This window comes from Porites lutea, chromosome 2 (assembly GCF_958299795.1).
Source record: "Porites lutea chromosome 2, jaPorLute2.1, whole genome shotgun sequence".
NCBI lineage: Eukaryota > Metazoa > Cnidaria > Anthozoa > Scleractinia > Poritidae > Porites > Porites lutea.
In genome coordinates this window covers 35,319,406-35,346,905 of record NC_133202.1, presented here as the reverse complement: position 1 = coordinate 35,346,905, position 27,500 = coordinate 35,319,406, and the positions used below count along the sequence as shown (strand labels likewise).

General features: G+C 38.1%; 1 protein-coding gene and 1 pseudogene across 1 annotated transcript in view; one reads left to right on the top strand and one right to left on the bottom strand.

Moving 5' to 3' along the window:
- Positions 1–3,181: 3,181 nt before the first annotated feature.
- LOC140926105 (uncharacterized) overlaps positions 3,182–27,500 on the bottom strand; it is an 81,214-nt gene continuing 56,895 nt past the window's right edge. Inside the window, exons 4-16 of the mRNA XM_073375901.1 lie at positions 26,703–26,769; positions 25,646–25,977; positions 24,115–24,171; positions 23,459–23,531; positions 20,740–20,893; positions 20,077–20,294; positions 17,427–17,611; positions 7,463–7,675; positions 6,939–7,153; positions 5,086–5,126; positions 4,473–4,569; positions 3,806–4,032; positions 3,182–3,713 (exon numbers count right to left, since the gene is read on the bottom strand). Coding sequence (XP_073232002.1) covers positions 3,532–3,713; positions 3,806–4,032; positions 4,473–4,569; positions 5,086–5,126; positions 6,939–7,153; positions 7,463–7,675; positions 17,427–17,611; positions 20,077–20,294; positions 20,740–20,893; positions 23,459–23,531; positions 24,115–24,171; positions 25,646–25,977; positions 26,703–26,769 — 2,061 coding nt within the window. The 3' untranslated portion in view covers positions 3,182–3,531. The remainder of the gene's footprint in view (positions 3,714–3,805; positions 4,033–4,472; positions 4,570–5,085; positions 5,127–6,938; positions 7,154–7,462; positions 7,676–17,426; positions 17,612–20,076; positions 20,295–20,739; positions 20,894–23,458; positions 23,532–24,114; positions 24,172–25,645; positions 25,978–26,702; positions 26,770–27,500) is intronic.
- LOC140928475 (uncharacterized) lies at positions 8,949–9,493 on the top strand (annotated as a pseudogene).

Sequence of the window (27,500 nt, the reverse complement as noted above, 5' to 3'; positions counted from 1 at the left end):
AACTTGTTAAACTGATACTATAAATTCATAACTAAAAAGGCCTATAGACACTCAATTCTGGTGGCTCTATTGAAAGGCTAATGTGGCTATGAAGTAACTGTAAGTTCACTCAAACGTAGGTAATGTATTTTCTTGGAATCCAGTCTCCCGTCCCGGGCAAGAACAAATTTTGTTAGTTGTAACCGTTTTGAGCTTGACGGCAAAAATATATACCCTAATCAAATATTATGTTAGCTGAAATCTTTCCTGAACTTTAAAGTTACTTCTTTATTAGTAAAATAACTTGTTAAACTGTTACTAATAAATTTGTTAGGGCCTATAAGTTACGCAATGCACCAAGTAGACACTCAATTCTGGTGGCTCTATTCACTTCTGAAAGACCCATGGGGCTATGAAGTAAGAGCATAACGGTAACGTATTTTCTTCGGATCCAGTCTCCCATCCCGCACAAGAATAAATTTTACTGAATATTATGTTTGCCGAAATATTTCTTGAACTTTAAAGCTGCTAAAATAGAGCATTCTTTTCTGTCAGAATATTAATTGCAGTTGTCTTCTAAAGTCCACCCATGATGTGAATTTTCTATTACTGATTGGCCACATCGAAGCTAAGGCTGTCTATACTTGATTTAACACAACAAAACACAAAGGACTCATAAGAACTGTGGGACACACGTTCTAAAGCCAAATGAGATTAGCCTGCGTAGCAAGCGTTTCCTCCCGAGTTCGTCGAGAATGTTGGGACAAGAGCAAAAAAAAAAAAAAAAAAAAAATGAATGAGGGGGGAGGGGGAGGGGAAAGAAGGAAACGCTTGCCCTGTTCGGTCGTGCTATAGTCTGCTACACAGCTGTTTTTAGTGTCGTCACGCAATCCTCCTCCCCACTTAGTGGGGAGGAGCGTTGATTGACGACACTAAAAACGGCTGTGTAGCAGACTAGTCATCCTTGGGCAACTTGAATCTTTTCGAAATTACTTAGGGCCTCAGTATTGTTTTCCCGAAAATTTTAGATTCAATTTTGGGTTTTACGAAAGTGAGAATTTTTCTGATTCCTCTCTCCATCGCATTTTCAAATCCGAAAATTTTACATTTCCTTTTTCTACGAAAAATAGGCTTACTCGGGGACCGAAATGCGAAAAACTAAACTTGAGAAAATCGTAGGGAATTTATGATATAAGCTACGAAAACTGTACGTGAATGGAACGGCCATCTAGAAATTTTTAGCCTTCCTCAAGTAATAGAAAATTGTAGGCAATTTTTGCTTCTCCGAACAGATATTTTACAGAAAACAGTCGTTGGGTGCCCCTGCCTAAGCTCTATGATATTTTTTTAGGCATAACCTGTCTAACTTCACAGGAAGGGAGAAGGTTCTTTGCTTTTAAGAAAATTCGAATGTCCACATACTATTTTAATTAAACAACAACAACAACAACACATTTTCTTTATAAAAAAATTGAAAAACAAAATTACCCTCGACATGGTACCGTCGACCCTCGACATGGAACCCTCGACCCTCTATCCTCGACCCTCGACAAAAAGATAGACTCCATCTGACACGGCCAGTAATTATGCAAATACGCAAAATGGCAGATTATAATCTACTGTTGGTGGCAATCTCAGAAGATACCCGCAAGTCTGAGCCTATAAACCAAGTAAATAAGCTTAAAACTTTACTTTGATATGATTTTTAAACCAGATTTAGACCGCAACTTTTGAGATATTTTCCCTCAAATCTTCCTTACTTTCAGGGTTTGGATTAAGCCTGCAAAGTAGGTATTCTTTGAACCACTGTAATTTGTTTTGATCGAGGATATTTTTATTTAGCCTTTGAACTATCGAAGGTTAACTAAAAAAACTGAATCGAACAGATTTTTTGTGCGGGCGTTCGTTTGTTTGCAACGCGCTTTTCAAAATCCATCAATTTTAGTCTTTGAAACACTTTCTGAGAATCCGAGACGGACTCAATTCGACTTTGGCTTGTAGCAGAGCTAAGAAAAAGAATTTTAAAACAAAAATAGCGATTTTAGTATATACCTACTAAAGCCTCTTCACCGACAAAAAAGAAAGGAAAAGTATTTTTTGTCGCGAAATCGAGTGGACCGCTTTTAGGGAGACTGCCTCTTAATCATCTGGTGTTTGAAGGTCGGCGACTTCACTTACTCGCTTATTTTCATCTCCTGATCGTCAAGAAAGAGAAGTCAGCAAGGCCAAGTTGCGGAAATATTGCAGTAAAAGTAACAACATGGGTCTCTGGCTGGAAGTTAAATGGTTAAATGGGCCAAAAAATGAGAATAGTTGGTTCAGGGGCACCCTGGAGTCAGAGAAAGTTTACGAAGGGAAGTCCATGTTCAGTCTTCCAAAACGGCAAGGGCTGCTTAACTTGAGTGTTTGTCTTTTAAAAACTTTCTTTCCAAAGAAAAAGTGGATACAAAGTAACAAAAGGAGCTTTTTTACCTCAGGCAACAATGAGAGTAGAGACTTGCCTCGAATAGATTTCAATTACTACTTTACTTGAAATATCACCTGACATTAGAGTTCACGTTAATAGACTACATATTTTCTCTAGGAACCTGAAGTTGATATTAACTCCGAGTTCCACTTTCACGCTTACTAATATCTCAACTTAAATTTAAAATTTTGCCTTTCATAATTAACAACATATCAGCCGCAGGCATTTGTGATATGCCTGCAGTCTCGTCATGATTTATTAACTAAAGTGTTCCTTAACACGTCCTTCATAAATGTCACCTAGAATAAACTAAATAGACTAAACATAATTAAGGCTTTATTCAGTCTTAATACTACTTAATTTTAATCCATGCAATTTTAAGTATTTTTGTAAGAACTATCTTCTTTATTTAGCGCTGTTCTTTTAGCCCCTCCACCCCGTTTAACGTAACCCAAGACAGTCTGTGGATTCTGGATTCCAAGCACTGGATACCAGATTCCTTGTCAGTGGAACTTTGAATCAGGATTCCAATCGTTAGTGGGCTTCCTAATTCTTAGAGCGAAATTTCATTGTACGGATTCCAAAGCCCAGGGACGGGTTGTTCAAAGCTAGGTTAAGATAACGCAAGGTAAGTGCGAAATTTGACTAAGGTATGAAAGCTTAAAAAGCAAATTCAGTGACCTTCTTCTTTTCCACAATTTGATTATTGAAAAGAATAGAGAAAATTTACCGAGAAAGTGCTTTTGAACAAATTAAAGAAAAAGAAACCGTATTAAAATTTAAGCCTGGATTAGCAATTAATCTGCTTTCAATTACTGGGTTTAGGATTTCGGATTCCAAAAACAAAATTTTTCTACATTTCGAAATCCGGATTACCTTACATGGGGCGAGTTGTTAAACAGGCCGTAGCTCTTCAGGGGTGGATTATACCCTTATCCACTGGATGAATAACTACCTGGATAACGGCCCGTAATGGTTTTTCTAACACTTAACTAATGAATAGTAGTTTATCCTGTGGGTGAATTTAATACTATCCAACTTTTGAACAATAGGGGCCAGAAGGTTAATCCTTGTGAACCCAATCCTCAGAAACGCGTTTCCAGTGTATTCAAATTAAGCACGCAGGTTTCAGAACCTTGAGGGTTGTTTGCACAATCATTACTCCCTGTTCCCGGCTGGGTTTCCGTTTTGGTGTTGATATCCACTGATTGATTAGTGGACTTTGGATCCTTTTCCGAAATGTTCTCCTTTGCGTTTTCAACTGCCTCTGAAAAGAAGGAAAACAATGGATTATTAGTAAAGTGCATGATGTCGGTTCCAACGAAATCGTTTAGAGTATTTTTTATCAAAGTTGCATACCCTCGTGGAGCACTACTACAACATTGTCGTCATTTTCATCATCACCAGACTCCTCCTCCATACTGTCGAAAGACTGCACATTGTATTCGGCTTGCGATTCGTCCACAGCAGTCAGGTCCAGATATGGATTGTTCTTCTGCATTATGGTCTCCAGGCTCTCCCGAATCTGAGTAAAGGTGGGACGATTTTCGGGGTTATCCTGCCAACAGTCCTGCATCATTTTATAACTGTAAAAATTAACAGAAATTAACCAAGTAAAGGAAGATTGAACTAACTGCCTGGCCACGAGTAACATTAAAACTCTCTTTCGCGTTGACTGTATTACTTACGCTTTCCATTCAACTCGAAGGTTTAAAGGAAAAGATCCACGTACCCCTCCTTTTTCTATACTGAAAAATGCTACACATTTTGTATAAAAAAAAAATTCCCAAATAATATGGTGCCAATTACAGGGAGGTAAAGAGTCACTGACACAAGAAAGTTTAAAAACATTATCAGTCTCCTGGTCTGGTTAAGTTTTGAGTTTTGAGTTTCTATTTGTTGTTGTTGTTGTTTCCTTAGTTTCGAGTTCAACATTGGTAACAGGTCATCAGAGGAACTTAGTAGACATTAGAAGAAATTATTCTGCTTTAATCTATGTTCATCATCAGTAGTTTTGATTACTTACAGCTCTTCATTGCAAGTGTCTGGTTTTTCCATTCTGTATCCATTCTTCAGCAACTGCAGCAGTTCTTTGCTCTGTATGGTAGGGTATGGTGTTCCACCTGATATGATAATATTGGCCGGTGCCCAATATTAGGAAGTATTTTCTCGGTTACGATACTGATTATGTAAGACAAGTAAGACTATTGAAATCCCAAAAGATAACTGAGGGTAACCACACATTTTTCAGAGATTACTGTCTAATTAGGCGAAAAAAGTTTTTTTTTAAAGTCAATTTTTCCCATCTTTCAGGGTTTGCACTATAACTGGCACATATGCAATTACATAATAATTTTAAGGAGGGTTAATATCAACAGAGTTGTTATTAGCAGAGTCTCCTCCCTACGCAATTCCTCCAAAAGTGGTTTAAATGATTTTTGGCCTAACCATAAAATTGATCAAAAAAAGAGTAGGCTAATGCTACGTTTTTTTGATGACATAAAAAAAAAATAGGGCTGAATAGCTACAACGCTGTCAATTTAATTTCATATTATTCGCGAACGCATTTCACAATCAATGATATTTAAAGTCATCTTGTACTCAAAGTTGTATAGAGATATATTAGGCCATTATCGTACCTAGAGTAACTATTTCCCAAAGTACCACTCCAAAGGCCCATCTATAAGAAAAATAACAAAGAATCGGTTATGTAATTGAAAAAAGCAGGTATGTTAATATCAGTGAAACTGATCAAGGAGTTAAAAGAGCACTTTGCTCACGCATGCTAACAATAATTAAGGTGGACGGTGAATTTCTTTTCACTTGCAGAATCCTTTATGTGAATTAAGTTAAGAAGATTTAAAAGTCCATCACAGGACTATCATCATGCGCCGTTACTGCCTCAATGGTAATAATAATTACAAAAGTAAATTATAATTATCATAAAAAAATCTCCCAGAATCCTTTGAGGCAATTTCTTGAAAAAGCTTTTAATTTATAACTTTGACAATTTTATACCTAGAAGACTGTCAGACCACAACAACATAATATTGGCCGTAAACTATCTTCCCATGTCACATCGAAGGTAATGACGTCTCATTCACGTGACTATTTTCGAATTAGGTTTGTTTATTGCTGTAACAAGATTTCATTAACGAGTTAAAACAAATTGCATATTTGAGGTTTCAGTTGTGAGGGGCATTTAAAAATAACCAGTTGACGTCCGGCATATTAAATTTAAGGGGGTAATGAACATGAGCGAAAAAGTCGGGAGACTGGGCCGAGGGCTGCAAAGAGTCAACCTTTTATCACACGGCAGAGAAAATTTGCGGGAAAGTAACGTTTTTACTGATAATCTTTTTCATGACCAAAAGAGGGACATGATATCATCAGTCACGTGATCAAAGCGTTTTGAACGTTTTAGTTCGTTTTTAATGTACCTTTTTGTCATAAATTGGCAAGATTTTGCTGTTTTTCTCAACAATTCTTTACACTGTATTGTCTCTGAGTAATTATTATTTCATTTTCAAAGTAGAAGCAAACGAAAACTGAGCCAGAAGATTAAAAGTTGAGTAAATTGACCGATATTGCAAGTTAAAATCGAAAAAGAAGACCTATCCTTGAGACTTTTGTAAAATCTTTTTTCAACTTAACTGTTTGTTTACCGAAAAAAAAAAAATGTTCAACTTTAAAAACTAAAAGGATTTCTTTTTGCGGCCATATTGTTTTTCTTCATTCCGGGTAGTGAGATCATGTGGCAGCTCTTCTAACCCTAAAGGCAAAATGGTTTGCTACCCTAGCCCAAAACAAGGGAAATAATGATGAACAATGTTGTGTTAATGTTTTCCCCGACCGATGAAAAGACACCTTACGAGCAGGGAGAGAACTGTACGGTCACACGGCTCAGTCGGCGACGAGAACGACTTCGTAAATGCTAAAAACCACCCCGGAAAGAAACCTCTTTTACTAGCGTGTAATAAGCATTAAAAAGTTAAGCGCGCTCTATTTATCAAATATTTAATGAGGCCGTGAGTATGACGTGGTGTTATTAAGATCGAGAAAAATGTTATCCACCGAGGGCGATTGTTTTATTATTCATTTAAAATACTTTTAAGTTCTAAATAAGTTGACCTCCCCGTAGACACATGGTTTCAGGATATATTCTCGCATTTCTTCCGTTCAGTTTTGAGTTGTAAATTTAGCTACATGTATTTCGTCTTCGAATAGTTCACTGTTCACTGTTTCCCAATCAGCCCTGTTCGATCAACCTCGTTTCCAAGGAGATATACCACCGGATTGATGGTATATTGTTTGCATCTTCCAAATATGGTAAGCGCCAGTTGGTTATAAAGAATTTGCCGGGGGACTGGATCCAATCAGAAACAGCGAGATATTTTGAATGAATAATGATTAAAATTACAATTCAAATGAACTTTGCATGTGTTGAAAAAGCGCTTTTTTCAGTTATCAATCAACAGATCAGTAATCTTACACATCGCTCTTCGTGGTGAATGTCTGGTCAAAGATAGCTTCTGTTGACATCCATTTGAAGGGAAGTTTCCTGTTCCGTTTGCCATGGTAAACTTTCTCTTCATACACGTATCGACTCAGTCCAAAGTCTGACACTTTTGCAATTTTCTTTTCTCCAATAAGCACATTTCTTGCAGCCAAATCACGATGAACATAACCCTTTCTCGCTAGGTATTCCTTACGCAAGCAAGAAAAAAAATTAAGAAATTCAACATCCTACAAAGTCAGATTAACTGAAACCTACCGTTAAAAGGGGCCCTGAGTTGATCGTCCTAACTTATCCGAGGGGACTAAGTTTAACCACTTGCAGATGTCAGAGGAAAAGCATCACTTTCTCCTCAGTTATTTAAATACCCTGAGTGCTGGTTAGCCGGGAATCACACTAAGGCCTTGGACTAGAACATTCCGGAACCAAACCTTTTGAGCTAATCAGAGGGCGAATTTCGGCGGTTTTTCTTCACTGGAAACGACTGCTTTCTTACTTACCATGCCTTGGCAGACATGCCAAGCAAACGCCATTAGATTTCCAGGAGTCAAAATCTCCTCGTTGCAGTCTTCTTTTTCTTCCTCTTCAGTATTCGAGGTTTTGGTTTCCCCGCCAGTTTTGATCTGATCTTCCGATGTAATGAATGTGTTTGACCGTCCCAGCTCTTCCTTTGACATTGGAATATTAACGTATACACGTTTATCTTTACAAGCCTGCAAGAACTAAAAACAAAAAAGCAAATCTAATGTAAACGTATTCGTCATTTCATTTGATATCCCATAATTCACCTTGTTAGCATAAGCATTGTTTTCAATTTCTCTTGGGACAACTGTATTACCTGGAGATATTAAAAACAAAGACTACTGATGTTGGGAGGGTGGAAAATCTGCTTAATACATGACACACTATAGGATTGACCGATCATTCATTAATAAAATCTCAGAGCGCAGTTTTCTTTTCTTTAAACAAACTTGGGCACAAATTCACGATTTCCCAGTTTGGTACAACTGTGGCTTAAAGAATCGCTGTAAACCGCGGTCTACCTAATAAAAAATAATCTTCCTAAACTTTAACCATTTCACGTTCTGTCTGTAAAATTTTATTTAAATCGCCTCTAAAACAGCCGAGATATAAGCGTTTTAAAAGATGTAGAACTAGCAAAAATTTGCCCCCGCGGCCTTAAGGATACCTCATAGCAAACAGTTAAATAATAATAATAATAATTATAATAATAATAATAATAATAATAATAATAATAATAATAATAATAATAATGAAATAACTTTTTATCGACAACAAAACTAACTAATAAAACCGACTTACATTTATTTCGATTAAAAATTATTTTCAAGCACAACAAAGCTATTTTCAAGCACCAATTTTGTTTTTTGAAAAGAAAAAAGTCCTAGAGCTACATGGCAGGCGTCTTTTGGGTGGGCGAAAGCTTGTTCATGTTCGTATTGTTGTAGCCGCCATCTTTGATTTTATGACAGAGGAAGATTGGGGAGAGTAGAGCAAAAACATTCGCGCGCCAGAAGGGCTACAATAATATTCGTTTTTGTGGTTAAAAAAAAAAACCAAAACAAAACAAAACAAAAACAAAAATGAAAAATGAAAAATATAAATGACGTAGTGTTCTCAATATCTTAGTGAATATTGGCGAGTCCTCTTAAAATACTGTCAACGTCCAATAGTTCTAATTTCACTCTTTTAGAACCTCGGGAGCCTCTTAAGCACAGCAATGCCGATTTCAGGAGCGCAAAGGATACTTTTGCCCGAGTTCATGACACAGTTTTCACCCTTTTTCGTAGCAACAAGCTCCGCATCGTGCTAAAAACAAATGGCTTGAATGTGGCTTACTCTACTTCTAACACTCGGCTGGCGTTATAATAATAATAATAATAATAATAATAATAATAATAATAATAATAATAATAATAATAATAATAACAAAACCAAAACCAAAATGTATCATCCAAATGCAGAATGTGTGGTAGCCACGATGAAACTGTTCAGCATATTTTGTGTAGTTGCCCCAAGCTTGCGCAGACAGAATATAAAAAGAGGCATGATGTTGTTGGGCGGGTCATCCATTGGGAGGTGTGCAAGGAATATGGAGTTGAGTCCAGTAAAAAATGGTATGAGCATTCTTCCAAAAGCGTAGAATAGAATGAGGAGGTTAAACTGTTGTGGGACTTTACCATCCAAACAGACCTTGAAATCCATCACAGGAGGCCAGACATTGTAATTCAGAAAAAGAAAGCAAAGGAAACAATCATTGTGGACATAGCTGTTCCCGGAGATAGTAATATTCTGCAGAAAGAAACTGAAAAGTGTGAAAAGTACCAAGACCTGGCAAGAGAGATTCAAAGGATCTGGAAATCAAGGACAAAAGTGGTGCCAGTGGTTGTAGGTGCATTGGGTTCAGTGTCAAAGAAGCTGGCAGGCCACTTGAAGCAAATAGGAATCAAAAACCGAAGTCGGCACTCCTCGGATCGGCACATATCCTCAGAAAGGTGCTGGAAGTCTGAGGCCTCGGGATGAGACTTGACTGGATATTTCTTTCCAGGGAAAAACCCTGTGCTAAATTTTACATAATAATAATAACAATAATACTAATAAAAGTGAATTATCATTATCACAAAAAATCTCTCAGAATCCTTTAAGGCAATTTTTTAAAAAGCTTATAACTTTGACAATTTTACACGTAGAAGACTGCCAGACCATAGCCTGCGAGCAAGCTCTCCTTTTGACGTCCGGCATTTGAAATTTAAGGGGGTATTGAACATGAGCAAAAAAGTCGGGAGACTAGGGCGAGGGCTGTAGAGAGTCAACATTTTATCACACGGCAGAGAAAATTTGTGGGAAAATAATAGCCTGCGTAGCAGGCGTCTGAAAGGGAAGGGAAAGGGGGGTTTTGGGCGCCAGGGAAAGGCGATGGGCGCACAAGGAGGGAGGGAGGGAAACGCCTGCCAGGAAACCATTATTTTCGCCATCCCGCCTACTAATTATGTATGCAAAAATGACGCAACTTTGAAAGACTAGCTGTCAAATAAGTCTGGGCGCGATGTGCTTATTTAAGTCGTATTTCACGTACTGTTTTTCTTTTGTTTTCCTAAAACAAGAAATCTGAAGTGAAGGTACTATTAAAAAAATAAAAATGCGGTCGTCTGTTGAAGGAAGAAAGTCGCAACCATGCGTGGCTTGTAAAATAAAATCCAGCATAAATCTGTTACGTTTTTGCTGAAAGTATCGTGTTGGACTTCCCAACTTGCATGCAATGTTTGTCGGAGAAATTAATTACAAACACTTTGCCGACTCTCGAACTGGATCAAGCCGAGCATACAAAAGCAGCAAAAGAACGCTGGTAGCAGGGAAAGAAGAGCTGAACTTCAAAGATCTACAATAAGACTAATTCTGCAAACATTATTAGTAAGTTGAAATCTCATCACGCCTCACTTACTGACAGCATATTTTTAAATGATACTGAAAGACCGACTAAGTTACTCAGTAGCGTGATGTTGATTTCAGCCAATTGGATTAAGGTATTGAGGCTGTGATTGACATGTTATGAAGACGGACCAATTAGGATTTTAACATTCGCCTGGTGGATGTTAAAAACGTGAAAAACAATGGTCTCCTGGCAGGCGTTTCCCTCCCTCCCTCCTTGCGCGCCCCTCACGTCTCTCTCGCACCTAAAACTCCCTTTCCCTTCCCTTCAAACGCCTGCCACGCAGGCTAGGAAAGTAATGTTCTACCTGATAATAATTTTCATGACTAAAAGAGGGACATGACGTCATCAGTCACGTGATCAAAGCGTTTTGAATGTTTTAGTTAGTTTTTAAAGTCCCTTTTTGTCATAAATTGGCAAGATTTTGCTGTTTTTCTCAACAATTCTTACACTGTATTGTCTCTGAGTAATTATTACTCCAGAGCAGAACCAAACAAATTGAGCCAGAAGTTTAAAAGTTGCTTAAATTGACCGATTTTGCAAGTTAAAATCGAAAATGAGACCTACCCTTGAGATTTTTGTAAAATCCTTTTTCAACTTAATTGTTTATTTGCCGAAATAAATGTTCAACGTTTGTTAATAAAGGAGAACTTTGAAAACTAAAAGGATGTATTTGGCGGTCATATTGCTGGTTTTTAGTGGCACGCCACTTAAAATAGATCAAAATAAAAATCGAAACCGTTCAATAGATAAAGTCCAGAATCTGGGAATAAAAGGAGTTAAATATGCAAAGACCCTCGCCAAGATTCAGGCCAGTGCAATTTTTCATATACGAGATATTCGGAGAAATGTTTTACCTAAATTTAAAGAAATTTTTATGGATACGCCATGCTGGTGCCCATCCGGATGGGCACCAGCATAGCGGCCGGAAATCAATAGAAGCATCTGTTACTGAGTTTTGCAACGAAAGCGAGAATTTATCTCTCGAGGAACTCATAAACATTATAGCAATACTTTTTCTAATACATGAACTGTTCAGATAGTAATATTCCCCTAAATAAGTCACTTTTTTAACCTAAATGACAGCTCTCTCGGCCGTCATGTAAATGCCGCGTCACGCAAAAGCTTAGAAATTCCAGAGTATTCTATCACAAAACCAAGAACCCTTTCGGGTCGAAAATTTGTATGAATATTAGTTTTCAGCTGCTCTCATAAATCATGAAAATCTCAGTAGGATCGACAGTTTTGTAGTTTAAATTTTGGTGACGTCATGTCAAAACCAAAAATTATTTTTTTTCATTCCGGAGAGAGGCCATGTAGCAGCTCTTCTAACCCTAAACACCAAATGGTTTGCTACCCTAACCTTAAACAATGGAAATAATGATGAACAATGTTGTGATAATGTTTTCCCTGACCGATGAAATGGCACCTTACGAGAAGGGGGGTCATACGGTTCAGTCGTTAGCCACGCGATCGATAGTTCATAAATTTCTTAAACGTTCCCCAGCATGGACCAAGCCTGAAAGAGTATTAAATAGTATAAGCAGAACAGATTGTTTGTCAACAACAGATATCAAGTGTTTAAGGAACTGGATGGAGATGCACAGGAAGAACCGGAGGCTCCTGATGCGGATGCAGCTGTAGAATTTTGGAGTAATATCTCGGACCAAACAACAAAACATAATCAGGAGGCAGCATTGCTTTTCGTCATTGCTATGATCCCGCTGACACTGGTACTCCGAAGGTGAAGCCTGGGTATGTCTTACGCAATGACCAGATACGGATTAACCACTTACTATTTATGGATGACCTAACTTTGTATGGAAAGAACGAGTGTGAGATTGAATCATTAGTCCAGACTGTCCGAATTAATAATGAAGATTTTGCTATGGAATTCGGTATTCAAAATTGTGCATGCGTAATCTTGAAGAGAGGAAAAACAACTTTTTTTGACGGTATTTAAAGCTACCGGAAGGCAGGGAAATTTCTGCACTGGAACAGGGGGAGGGTTACAAGTATCTGGGCATGCTAGAGGCTGGAGATGTTTTCCAGGAGGAAATGAAAGCAAAACTGACAAAGGAGTACTTTCAAAGGATATGATCGAATCTGAAGTCGAAGTTGAACGGAGGCAATGTTATGGCAGCTATTAATGACAGAGCTGTATCTCTCTTTAGGTGGAAGCTATTGACAGGAGGACAGGAAAGTTGTTCACAAATTATGGCGCTCTAAACACTCGAGCAAATACAAGTAGAATATACTTGCCGAGGAAGGAAGGTGGACGTGAGCTGATTGGTGCAGCAGATGAGTTTTAATCAATATGTTCAGCAGAGTCAGTAAATGCTGCTTAAAGCTACCTGCCCTGTTTTGAAGCCTAAAGTTGAAAGTGACCCTTTGCAGTATAAGCAACAGAGGAATGATGAGAAAGTGACGGACTGGAAGGGAAAAACATTACATGGTCAGTTTTTAAGACAGACAGAAGGTAAGAACAGAAATCTCTCTTGGACGTGGTTAAAGAAGAGGGAATTCAAGAAGGAGACAGAGGAATTGTTAACAGCAGCCCAGGACCAGCGCTGCAAACCAGTGCAGTAAAGGCAAAGATTGACAAGCAGGCTGTCAGCACAAAATACTGCAGGTTGTGCAAGAGTGCGGAAGAATAAGTAAGCCACACAGTTTGTGAATGCTCAGCGTTGGGTCCGAGAGAACATAAAGGTAGACACGATGGCTTGAACACAATAGGCCAGACCTAGTTGTAGTAGACAAACAACAAGCAGTTTTCCAAATTATTGATGCAGTTGTACCAGGGGATGCTAGGGTGGAACTTAAGGAGAAAGAGAATTTTGATAAATTTAAAGACCTGGCAAGAGAACTGAGAAAACTGTACCTGTTGTTATCGGGTCACTTAGGACGATCCCAAAAGGATTAGTTGGCCATCTTGAAAGCATAGGGGTGAATCTTGATGTGCATTATGGGTAATTTGAAAGTGGAGAATGGCGAATGTGTGTCAATGTCTTGCTCACCTGTGCTACAACCTCGTTTCTAGGATTTTCTCCTGTTTATTCCCCGGAACGAGAGGGGAGGCGTAGGTGGTAAGCACTGCTACTCGTCGCATTGCCCTTTTGCAAGTATTGCGTAGCCGCCAAGAGGATACAATTAATCGCTAATGTATACATTTAGCCAGGGCTAAAAGCGTAGCTCCAGTAAATAAATTTGTAAATCAAACCATAAACTTGCTATTTATCAACAAATCAGACTGCAGAGATTCATATGACTTTAAAGGGTGGAGCAGGGTGATTTTAGGGAACTAATTTTCAAACAGTCCAAGAGTGAAAAAAGTCTTGCATCGAGTTAATAGTCTTATATGTACACCCAAAAAAGAGCAATCAACATTTGATCAAAGTAGATTAGGCGAGGAAACAAATTCTTCCCAAGCAAAATAACCTATTTTCCCACCTATAAAACCAACTTTATTTTAATTGGACAGTCCCCGCGAAATATAATTTTATGCTATAAACGCCGTTAAGACACTAGGTTCCTCGGTGAATCGCACTCAGGCCGGATGTCTTGTGGGTGGGTCGCTACGAGTTTACTTTAGCGCGTAATAACCAGCCTTCATCACCTCTTAGGTAAACACTATCAGGCGTTGTTTGTTTATCGTTCAGACCTCGAACAGAGATTACATCACCTTTTGCATTGCTTTACTTATAATTCTGCAGTTTTTCACACAATAACCTTACAAGACAAATTGCGCTCATTCAATATCCAGGACGACCGAAGCACGCGCTTCCTTTGCACAGCAAATTATAAAAATGACAACAACTTGAACCACTTTTATATAAAGAATTCACTGTTAGAAGGGACTGTTCAGTCAGGTCAATCTGCCATTATGTAGTAAGACGGGTAATAATGGGCTTTAAGCAAAAACGTTCGGAAAAGAAATCTTATTTTACATGTAATTCAATTTCCAAAATAACCCATCCGATCAGCCACTTCCGATTTCTGAATTTTGCCAAGCGCCACACTTGTAACCCGTCAATATAGAGTTCAAAATAAAACAAATAGTTATTTCAAAAAATTGAACACACCTGCCAGGAAGAGTTCTCGGAATCATTTTCGTTTGCATTTTACTTCTAAAACACCATAATCTTTTAAACTATTTGATACGCGTGGCATTTTGAGTACTCCTGCATGCGATTCACGTTCCACTGACAACAAACGACAGAGCAATAAGAAAGAGATTTTGACAAACAATCAAGATAAAAAATATAATTTAATGAAACATTTAAAAGGAAAATAATCTTTATTCACGAAGATATGTATAATTTGAGAGTGTCGTGTCCCTGAAAATCCTGAGTCATGAATGAAACCTTACAGATTTTCTGCCAAGTTTTAAGCAGGCTTCGCCGTGCTTGCTATTTTTCAAGATGAACTCGAGGCAAGAATATCTTTCAAAGCTTTCTTTTTACAACCAATAAGATAACCAAATATTCTTTACACCGTTTTCTTTCGGCCAGAAAATGTCTCAGACTTTTTAAGTTCTGTACTATGTCATATTATTGTCTCAAATCTTAAAAATCTGTCAAAGTGACGGCATAAACAACGCTCGACTTCTTGAAAGGTCGTAAAACCAAAAAAACAACAAATAAACAAACAAACATGAGATTTACTTAAGCTGACAAGTCGAGATGCAGCTTCTGAAAGCCCGGCATCAAGTAAGGCCAGAATCGCTTTACAAGACTTTTGAACCCGCTCACGCATCCAGCAAGGTGAAGTACGAAGAGAAGCTTAATTTTGAAAACTATGATTTCCGATTACTTTTTTCGCAAGCGGAGCATTTCTTAACCAAAAACACAATAAACACGCCAGCCATGAATAACAAAAGACTTTTGATAGCAGATGTATTTCATTTGTAGCTCCAGTGCAAAAAGACGGATAAAACATAATGAGATCAGACGACAAAAAACTTTGTCAGCTTAAGCTATCAGTAAACAAGTTTCCAGATGCTGCATAAATTTTCCACGTAAACTAATGCTCACCTGTCAAATTTTGACCAATCTGAGATAAGAATGGGACGAAGAGCGTGACCAACGCGTGACCATGCTAAACAAAGTCAAATTTTTTTTTCGGTAGTAAGGTCCAGGAGAAAAATTATTGAATAGAAACTGCCTTCCCTACCTGTAAAAAGGCTGACTTTTCGCGCCTGAATTCCGACGGCCTGCTCATAAGCACAACTTAATTCATGTGCTGTATGCGTTAAAAAATAATCTTGAGCCTGTGATCAGTTGACAACCAAAAACTTGTCAGCGGAATTCTTCAAAACACTTAACCTCAATGGGTCAAATCTTGAGCCCGCGATAAGGTCATTTGATACTTGTCAGCGGATACCCTCTTTTGACAGCTGTCACTTGATTATCACATGAATGTTCAATAGGCCATCCCACACTAGCCTTGCACTAGCTTACTACCAGTAGAAAGAACCAAATTTTCTTAGCCATGGGGCTACGCTAAAACATAATCCTCCCCCGACGGGCTGACTCCGAACTCCCTTCTCCCTCTGCCAGAGTCTGTACGGTCAGCGTTCGGTCGTACACTGACGTCATAACCAAATTTTCTCGGATGGATACATTCTCAAATTATCTTAGCTATGGTGCTCCGCTCTCACGTGTAAAGCTCCACTATAATCTCTGATGCTGGAGCTAGTTTAAAGAACTTATGACATTTAAGCCAAGACGTAAGAAGAAAAATACTGTTAGAAATTTGCATTTGATTCCGTCTATTTTGCTTTTCCTAAAGCCTCATATATGAGACACGGTTCATTAAACTTTATTCACAATGTAACGTTAGGTTTTTAGGGTGTTCTGGGACGTTAACTCTCACGAAATGCGCGGCGTTGCGCTGGATAAGTAGACGGATAATAGAAGGGATAATTCAAATAACTAAAGGATGGAATAGGAGTAGGAATCCGCAGAACACTAGCTGCGTGGACGACGTCACAAACAATGCCAGAGGTACAGATTCTTTAACAGAGACCTTAAGATTGAGGTTTTCCCGACATTTCCCGCGAACCGCGAACGTCAGGAAGTCACGTGACCAGAGCCTTGCTGTCAGGTTTGCGGTTTGAGGTTCACGTTTGTACGGCTAGGCCACGCTCCAGAGGCAAGTGATTTACCGCAAGGTTTCTTGCACCCTAAAATACCACAATCTCACGTTTAAGAATAAATACGACTTTTTAGAACTCTTTGCTTATTGATTATCGAGTTTTATTTCAAAAAAGTAATTTTGAAGACAATTTCTCAGCTAAAATAGAAGTAAGTGGATGAATAAAAACAAACATGGCAGCCGCAAGCTACCACTCGTGATTCTTAAGTCCCAAATATGGGCAGACGGGTAACGTGAAACCGTTAACCGCAAACCGCAGTTTGACGTTTGCAGTAAAATAACCAAACCTCGATCTTAAGGTCTCCAATATTAATAACTTGTCCGTAGAGCGAAGCAGAAATCACTTCAACAGAACTGGAACTCTTCAAATATGTTCAATCTTCACACTGTAAATGCTCGTAGAGAGCTCGTTGGTAACTCATCATATGGTGCTGTCTCTTGATGAGATTGTGTAGATTGTGTTTACACTAAGTTCGTTAGGAACTGAAGCTTCAAGAAACTTAAATGTTTAAGCAGCTTTCTCTTCCAATTTTCTAAAGCAATACCGATCATTAACCTTAACAACATAGAGTGTTTTCTAAGCAAATCTGAATAAACAACAATTACCAAGCGATTTGTAATAAGCGAAGTATATACTCTATGAAATCTCGATTCTTAATGCTAAACTAAAAGCGTTTTTGGTTCGAGTTCCTTTTGAATGTTATAAGCAGATTACGGCTATGACAAGATCACTGTGTTAAACATCTCTAGGATCGTGCCTGTCAGTTAAGAGAGTACCCTCTCCCCTATCTCAGAATCGCCCTAACAAAGGTAAGGCAACTTCAAAACATGAATAAATCGAAAGAGGATACAAATACCTTTTTTCTATGATTTCTGAGGTAATGCAGAAGATCACCGTAAGGGGCATATTCAACTAACAAAAACATGGGTTCCTCCACAGTGCAACAGCCAACCATGTTAACAATATTCTTGTGCGACCCCACCGCCTTCATCAACTGAATTTCGTCGAGAAATTCTTGCTGTACACTTTCATCTGGCATACCTGATGGAAAAAGGATGGATGTTTTTCTCTGGCTCGGTTCTGGTCCGGTTTTATCGGCAAGGGTTTTTGCTCAGACAAAGTTGAAGGCCGCATTCAAAGCTTGGGGAAAGTAATCTCGGACTTGAGACGAAAGGCATCATATTGCGAGCTTTGATATATATATATATATATATATATATATGTATATCTGACTGGATTTGCAAAACATGCCTATAGAAATCTCTCTCATATACCTTCTCTGAGTCTTTTAGTGAAGCATGTTTCTTTTTTTTTTTGTCGGTTACTTTTTATTTATCTAATTTGTACCGAATATTTACTAAATAGGCTGCAGTACATAGACTTTGATGAGTTTCTCACTAGCTATTAACCTACCCCCTCTTCCTACCCCCCCCCCCCCGCTCCCCCCCCCCCCAAAAAAAAATGTTTCTCAAAACTTCCCATAATTCTCCCTATGTCAATTTGAAATCAGCGCGCATATTAGACTAAACTCGGCTCTCGTAGTGGGTTGTCTTGGAGTTTTTTTGGCTGCCTTGAGCAAAGGTTTCCGGAAGGCATCATTAAGCCTTATGAAGGATTAATTCTCACAACTAGCATAGGGAACCCACGCTCTTATTTGCAATTTGCTAATGGCAACTAAACAAGGGATAAAATCTTACCTGTTTTGTTTTATTCTTGAATCTGCTGTGGTGCGAAGTGAAATGGAAGTTGTTTTACGATGCGAAAACTATGTTCAAGTCGACGCTCTAACCGTTGTTGACAAAGTACAGGCTGAAAGTAGGTTTTAGGGGTGAAATCTATTCTGCGAGATGAAAATTGATGCCGATTTCTGACCAGGCCAAAGACGTAGTTAAAAATTGTTATACGGTATGTCTCCTTTTCAACCGCTGGTTTACATCCGTGATCTTGAATAAATTGACTGTGTGAGTGGAGAAGAGTTTCCATGCGCCGATGTGTGTGGAGAAGACGAGGATTTTTCGGAGTAATTTGACGACGTTTCGCCCGTTTTAAATGTGGAAATATTATGAGTGGTTTTCGGAAGTGTTTTGATTGCCGCGAAAGTCATTTTTTGTGTGCTTTATCGAAGGCGTTGGCAGACAAAAATCAGGTATGTGGTTGAGCTCGTGAGTGTTTAGTTTCGGTGATTTTGTCTTAAAAGCCTATTCTGTGCTCGAAGATTGTGGATTCTTAATCTGTTTTCGGCAGACACTTAGCTATGCCGGCCTCATGGTTAGACTGACCAAAAGGTTATAATTTCTGGACGTTTCAAATGTTGTTTATTTCATCGCAAGATCCTGTTACCTTCTGCCACAGGCGGCCCAAGCTCACTTCTATTTTGGTGTTCCACACCAAAATAGCGCTAACTCGCCGAAAACACTTCAAAACGGCCTGAGACGCCGGCAAACAACAATAAGGTAAGTCGATTTTATTTAAAAACATAACATTTTTTCGCACTTTTAAGAAAAACAGTTTACATCCCATACAATCCTTTGTAAATAGCCGTTTGTAACACACCGCTCGCAAGCAAGAGTCACGTTCGTTCGTGTAGTGAGCTTGGGCCGCCTGTGCTTCTGCGAGAGAACTTTATCGTCTATTGCTAGCAATAAAGTTGCCATTCTAAAGCCTTAGCTAGGGACTTTTAACCGCCTTCTATTCGACTTAGATGTCAAATTGTTAAAATGCTCTTGAAATTTCTTTAGCCACGTTTTAGCAAATCCAGTCAGATTTATTAATAAACATATGTTACACAAATCTTATTGGTTCCTGACCCTGTCTAGAGTAAATTGCCACCAAGGACCTAAAAACGGCCGGCAGCTCATCATTAAATCAGGCCTTTCAGAAATACCTTTGGCTTACACTGGACTGTTAAGCCGTAAAAAGGATTTTTGCTGTTTGTAGTCAGCACCATTGCTTTACATCTATAATGACTTAAGTCACATTCTTGAGTGTGGCTTCAATTTGACCTCTAAAAAAATTACTTTCTTATTCGAAAGAGCTTGTGTAGCACTTTACCGTAGAGCATATGCCTCAGTGAAAGACATTTAAGCGATCTATGATGAAAGTAGTTGCTCCTTTTGATTACAAATGAATTAATTATATATATAATGAAATAATCTTGAATGTAAAAGAGGCCTACTCCAAACTTTTTCACATGTCTTACTGTTTATTTACCGCACAAACGTGTCGCACTTCGGGCTTCTTCAGTGTACAAAATAGTAAAACATGAAAACCTGGTTAAACCTGTTTTGTACACTGACGAAGCCCGAAGGGCAAAACGTTTGTGCGACAAATAAACAGCAAGACATATGAGAAATTGAAGTAGATCTCTTAGTGACATTCAAGAGTAGTATTTAAATCCTTGAATCCTCTTGGATCCTTACTCCCAAGTGGCATTCTCGTTGGTGAACTTGATATTTTTCATCCACTTTATGTTATATATTTTAATACCAGGAATAATTGTTACTCACTATGAAGCATTTTTACTGCAACCACGTATGTTTCACTTCCACTGATAGTTTTCGAAGTTTTCTTGCACGGCTTCAAACAGAACCTCTGGTGTAAAGAGCTGGTTGGTTTAACTAGAGTTCCCTTGTACACCTTACCAAAGGCTCCCTCTCCAATCTCATCTTCAAGGGTCACAAGGTCTCCATCTACTTCCCAATTATCAGTTATCAACCTATTTTTCCTGTGAAAAAAAAAAAAAAAAAGGAGGTAAGAATTAACTGTTGCAAACTTACTGTTGCAGAAGTTATAAAGGTTACGAATGGAGACCAAGTATATGTAGAAAAATAATTTTAAATCAGAAGATTAATTATAACCTATTTTAAAGATCCCGGTTTAAACTGGCATACAAGCGCCTTTAATCAATTTTTAATTTTTCGTTCATACAAAACAAAAATTAGGAATGATTCTCAAGAGGTCTATCGCCCAATTTTTGAGCTCGTTCTTGGTAAGAAAACGATTTAAGAAATCACCTGTTTAGACTGGCTTAGAAGCAGTTTTTAGTTCGCATTACCCAATGCAGCCGTGTTTTAAAAACTTGAATTTCTTAATTTTATCGTCCTTCGATTTCCAAGGAAACATTTCCGCACGTCTAATTTTAGATTATGAAGACATGTAGTATTCTTTACCCTGGAATAAGGCTTTTTTTCTTTAACATCTTCTGTTTTCTCCAGCGACGCCAGATGAAGATCATACAAATAAAGGTCACGAGCAGAAAACCAATCACAAGTCCAGCAATTAAACCAGACGTATAAAAACCCGTGCTAAGTGCCTCGTCTGCCTCTGGTAATAAAATAACATAGAGTATCAGCAACTAGGGAGTTTAAGATACCACGACGTCATATTTCCCTTTTGTAGACAAGCGATGCGAGTTATAAAGGTCGATTAATATTCCATCGTTGGTAACTAAGCCAAGCTACAATAAAGATACATAATAGTAGTCTTACAAAGCACCAAGCCAAATGCCAAAGCTGAGTCTACGCTAAAAGTTCAAGAGAGGGCTAAGGTGTCATATAATAGATGGATCAATTATGAAAGGCATTTAATTATAGTAGGCGCAGACATTTTTCGGAATTCAAGCACTTGAGAGAGATAACCATACAAAATCCCGAGGTTTGATCCTGGTGAATTTCCGTTTTTGTAGTCAAAACATTTCAAAAACAGTACAAATAAAGTTTTTAGAACCTGGGTAAACCCCACACTTCGTATGAGCCTAACTTACTTTATATTTACAGTTTGAGTCGACTAAAGATGTTAATTTCGGCTGTTGGGCTCAAACGCGACTAAACCTAATTTAGCCGAAACTATAAAAAAATAAAATAAAATAATACAAAATTACATAAAAATGTAGAAGCAGGTTTTTCTCTTTACTGGCTTTGCAATACAAATTAATTGAGTTCGGCCTATGCAAGGCGTTTGACCCAAGCCTAAGTCGGTTAAACATACAGCATTGCTTGTTTACAAAAAAAAATGTTACTGCGAAAATAGCGAAAACGTAACCTTTAGAAAAGGTGAATTTGTTTGTTTGTTTTTTTTCGTCTCAACTTTAATGAATTATTCCAAATCCTCTGGCATATAAGGGGATGATAATATAAACACGGACAGAGAGACAAAGATTGTCGCCTTTTCTACGTCGCATTAGAAAATTTGACGGTGTCGTAATCAAGCAGTAACAACGAATGAATATAGGTACAAGGTGTCAGGCGTTACTAACGTTTTGCTTTTTTAGCTTTCTAACTGCCGTAAAATCTCGTTTCCTTCCGCTGGACAAGGGAAACGCGGCATCTGAGACTGGGAACAGCAGCCACCGCCGTGAAATAGCTCAAAGAGTAGCAAAAAGGAGCTGCCAAGAGATTGTTTGGTAATTTTTAACCCACATCTTACCAACCTATTTTGCATACAAATCATGCCAACTAAGGTCAAAACGGACCCCATAATAAAAATAATGCTTATTAAACGTTAAGGGCCCATTACCGTATCTCGTTGCTAGGTTACCCGGTTACTATGCAAGTGGAAATTTACTTCCGGTTTTCGTATTTCGCACGTTTTTGGACTGCCGGAAAGGTAACATTATGAACAGCATTGATCGTATTAATAGCGAAAAGACTTGTCTATAGTGTGTTTTGACCAGGAAGAGTCGTGATGACCTTATCTTCTCATGCTGTTTGCTGAAGCACTGTCTGCTAAAGCTAACCACCTTGAGCTTTATAAGTTTATAGTTTTTTGGTCAAGTTGAAAGTTTTTCTTCTTTTATTTCATAAAATAACTGTTGTCGAGGTCGAAGAAGGTGAGATTTTTTGTTGATTGATTAGGCTCGCGAGTTTACACTTAGGTTTTACTGCAAATGTTATTTTCATTCCTTGCACGAAGGCTCTTCGAGACTGACATCTTTTGAGTGACAAACTAATCTATGTTTGTGGGGGGAATTGTGAATATGTTTTCGTTTGTTTTTCATTCAGAAAATGAGGTTTTGATTGAACATGAAAAAGAGTAGATTGATACTTGAGGACAAATTGCTTAAATCTCGAACACGTTGTCCAACCATGTGAGCCATGGTAAATGTTGATAATCACCTGGGGTCTCATTGGACCCCACTTTGTAGGACGAGGGTTAATTGAGAGCAAGCAACAGGCCTAATAGACCATTATCAACAACAACAACAACAAAAAAACTTAAGATATGTATCACATAATCTAGATCCAAGCTTTGGTTTTCGGGAAAAATGATCCTTTTGAGACTCATCATCAGACTATCAAAATTTATTATTTAAAACAAAAGAAGAAAGTAACTGGAAGAAATCTTTTCCAGTTGGTTTTATTATCTTCTTAAAGCACATTTCGGTAACCAACCAATTTACAGGAAAGAAAAATAATAGTCTTTAAGGGCTTTCCTTACAGTGATCTATAGGCGCCTTATGTTCACTCAATGTCACACCAAAGACCAGGAACAACAACAAATATCCGACTAATAAGGAAACAGGCCTAGTTCACAGTTATCAACGAACCTCTGTCTAAAATATTCTTCGTACATTTTCCAGTGTTGAGCTTTGTCAGCAAGCTCATGTACCGCTCAAATTTGTATAGAACTGTTAAAGTTAGAAGTCGTCGCTGGTTTATGGTTTAACACGACAACTTCGATGTTTCAAACTGGCAGTATTCCGCTAAAGCCGATTGGAGACTGCTAACCAGACTGCCAAAATTCACTGAAGACCTAAATCTCGCTGAAGATGAAACAAGATCACAATCTTGAAGATTCTGACCAACTTTATCATTCCCTTTTTTTTTTTTTTTTTTTTTTTTCATGGTTGGAGGACAGTTACATACAATATATACGCCACAAATTTCTTACTTGGTTCTGTTCCAACAATGGAAATCTTAGCAGCAACTCCCCTTACGACGGACGCGTCGAAAACAGGAGTGACCTGATAAGAAAAAAGACGGCATTTCATGGTCAGGATTTTGACTACAGCCACTCTAATAATAACACTCTAATCACATTTGCAATACTTAATAGCAAACTAACTCACAAACTTATTAACTAGATGGATAAACCACAAAATAAAGAAACTGAAAATGTTTTTCATACGTTTAACAAAAAGGACAAATAAAAACTCAGTAAATGCCCACTAGCACTGGATAAACCAAAGCATATTAAGGAACCACCTTCTCAACGACAAGTCGGATATTGGTGCCCATGCGTTCTGATTTTGATGCCCGCGTGCTCTGAAGCGTTTAGTAAGTCATTTGCACGGGCAGCACCCAAGTTTGGGAGAGAAGGGTTTTTTAGTTAGATACTAGAATAAGGGCCTTTTAAATGGCACCCTCTCCTAAACAGGTGCTTATTTAAGTAATAATCGCCTCTTCCCAATAGCCAAACCCCTAGAGTTACCAGACTACCTGTTAATAACAATGTAAAATTTCGGCCCTAACGATATCAAACAAAAGTTGTTAGTAATGCAGACTTGCAAAGACTCAAACTTAGTAGGCCACCCTTCATCCGCTCACCTGAAATTCGACCGTCTCGTTTTGGTAAATTCCATCTATAATGACACTGGTTTCTGTCTGTAAAGAATATACAAACAAACAAACAAACAAATTGGAACGAAAACTGCTGTAAAAACCCGTTTTTATTTTGCTTCCTTTATGTAATAGGTCACAATTAACTTCAGGGAAATTTTTTTACCTAGGTAAATATCTATGTATATTTTTAAATTTCCTTTGTCTCCTAGCCCTAATTATGGGCGGATAATCCCTCATCACCCAACCCTTCCCTCCCCCCCCCCCCCCCCATCGATCTGCATAATTCTTCATACCATGTAGAGCTGAATCTAATAATTATTTTATTTCATTTCCAGTTTCAACAAAACGTGCTTACCTCAACCCATTTATAAAGTTTCAGTCTTCAAAATATTTGTCTGTTCCTTGGCAGTTTTAACTTATGAATAGATGTTTATTTTAGCAGACATTCTTCGTCCGTTCATTGGTATTTTTGCTATCATTAATAGGTTTTTAGCCGGTAGTACGGCTATTTTGTCTTCGCAAACGTGTGAGTTAAATCTTCCAGAATTTTTGACGATCTGCCAACACAGCTGAACTACCGCGCGTTCCGCCTTCCCCTTTTCTCTCGATTTCTGTACAACTGCTGTCGGCAAACGTCTTCCAGATTTGGTCAACACAACCTGGTTACGAAGAATTTGCTAGGCGAATTAAACCAATCATAGACGCAGTAATGAATGAGTGAATAATAAAATGAATGATCATTGTTTTTAGCGACCCGTTGACAGTTGTCGCAGTGTAAATTGCACGTTGCACTTTATGCGACGAACGACCGCGAGAATTGTGCGAAAATGTCCTAGGACCCATCTTTTACAGCAGATTGTAAGGTTTAAACGTTTTTATTATTTTTCCATATGCTCATTTTTACCTATTAATGTGCGTTTTGCATTTGCCGGTCTGACTCGCAACATCAAAGCCGGCGTCAGTTGACTGCAAAAAGTCAAATATCTGTATTTTCAAGGATTTTGAAAAGCTCCCGCGTCGTTTGTAATGATTTGCCCAATTTTTCTTTTTTTTTTTACAGTAGTCTGTAGATCGTCCTTCTAACATTCAACCAGCAGAAGCTTAGTCGATTTGAATGTTTCGCACATTGTGAATTTTTTTTTCACACCTAACTTTTGTTGAAGCAAACTGTATGCCTTAAAAATTGAATTATTCTATATACAAAGAACAACGAACTGTTTTCCAAAATCATTCTCACGGATATTTAGAAGTTTTAAAAGATGACTGTAACAATATTTTAATTCGGTAAAATGATTTGTTTTAATTTGCACGCGAGGCTATCAAACCCGTGTAATAGTTGAGCGCCTCAAATGGCAATTCGAACGGATTTTGGTTACTTCCATTTACCTTTGAAATAAAAACATATTTCACCGAAAAATAAAACATACAATTATTTTAGTTATACTGTAGCCTATCTAAATGAAATAAAATCGAATTTTCAACCTTTGCCGCGATATGTTTAATTTTTTGGACAGGCGCCTTTAATTCCTATTTGGAATGAACGTGTAATCGAATTTGTTATAATTGAATTATTCAAAGTTTCGTCGCAGTTAATGCTCTCATATGTCGGCTTGCTGACAGCAGCAACAAAAAAGTAACTCACCGTTGTATTCTTGTTGCTGAGACGAATAGCTCTTCGTTTCATCTGCCCCTTGATTTCCTCGGTAGTACCGTATACGTAATAGCTGACGTTGCTTAGTGTAAAAAGTGGTTTCTCCCATTTTACTACCGTGCTGAATGAGGCAGAGGAACTGGGAACGAGTTCCTCGTTCTTCAGTCCAAGAACTGTTAACAGCTCCGCCCTTGGTGCTAGGTAAGTGGTGTTGTATTGCATTTCAAAGTTAGGGAAAGATAATATAGAAATTAGGAACCTTAGGATTCACCGCGTTTGCCTACGGGTAGGAGAACATGTTTGCCACGTAGGTTTTTTTTTAAGCAGACCGTGATCTCCCCAATCGTTCTACCAGGTAATCTAGGGGTGCTTGCCATTTACGCAAACCACCTACTGGAATTTTGTGCATAAACATAAAACTATAAAATTTGAGGTGGTGGGAGAACGACCTACCACAAAGTATCTCCAGATCAGCTGAACAGACTGAAAAAGAGAAGATTCCCAAACGGAATGGCGCGAACCATTTGATTTTCTTACCACATTTTCTGGTTTCCCCATGTAAATGTTAACTACCCTGGATGTGTGCCTGGGTAACCCCTACCTGTTCACCTTAACGTGTCTTAATGTCTCCGTTTAAAACCGCTTTTAAGTCATAGGGCAAACGTAAATTCGTAGTACGAGGCCAAGTTTTCCTACTTACGACTGAAATAAATGGTGGAATCGATTATTGCAATACTTGGATCAGTATGTAACAGTGAACACAATTATGTCTCCGTTCATATGTGCCAACCGTCGTCATTAAACTTGTAAATAAGTTTTGTACGGTCTTTTTCGGTTTAACGGAAAAGGGTCAGTGCACTCAAGGTTCAGGTCTTGTTCCACAAACTCAATCAATGCTTTCCTAGGGTCGTTATTATCTAACCTGGTGCAGTTTCCATTACTTCACTTTCTATCTTCTGGATATATCTGTTTTCATACATTGGTGTAACCTGAAAGACAACACAAGTTTTTATCTAAGATAAACAGAGTCTTATTAGGGATTCAATATTCCTTATCCTCTAGCTTTTCAAAAAAATATATATATGATAAAGATAAAGGTGAGCTTTGGGCCAATTATAATTTATATATATAATGAGAATAATAATACATAACGGAATCCTTAAACGTTATTTTAAGAAAATCAGTGGAATTTAAGATTTTGTTTTGAGAAAAACAACGAAAAAACCGAAAATGAATTTTTCAAACTAGGAGTCCCTTTTTTTTCCCGATCAGTGTCTAGAGAAACGCACAGATCGTGTGTCCCAAAAAAGCTGGAAAGGATTCAATCTTAGTATCCTCTGATAGTTTGGACAATGAAAGCGGCAGGAAATATGACTTGCATAATTACGTTACAACCGCCTGAGCGATTCTAAGTCAAAGGCGAGTTGGCTCTTATTCCCTCCTCAACACGATTCAACCTTAAATAGTTTCTATTTGGGTTCTATTTGTCCTACGTATTCAACACAACGTGATTGCCATATTGGCCAGGCCCGCGCGGTACTATTACGGCATCTACCCATCCCCCGTTTTGTACAGATGTACAAAAAAACTAAGCAAACGCTAAAATTCAACAATAACGAAGCTTAAGCTTAAGTCTAAAACAAAATGTCAAATGTTCGCTAGTAGTCATTGTAGCGTGAAACTGTTCAATAAAAAAATCATTCAAGCCCTAAGAATAAAA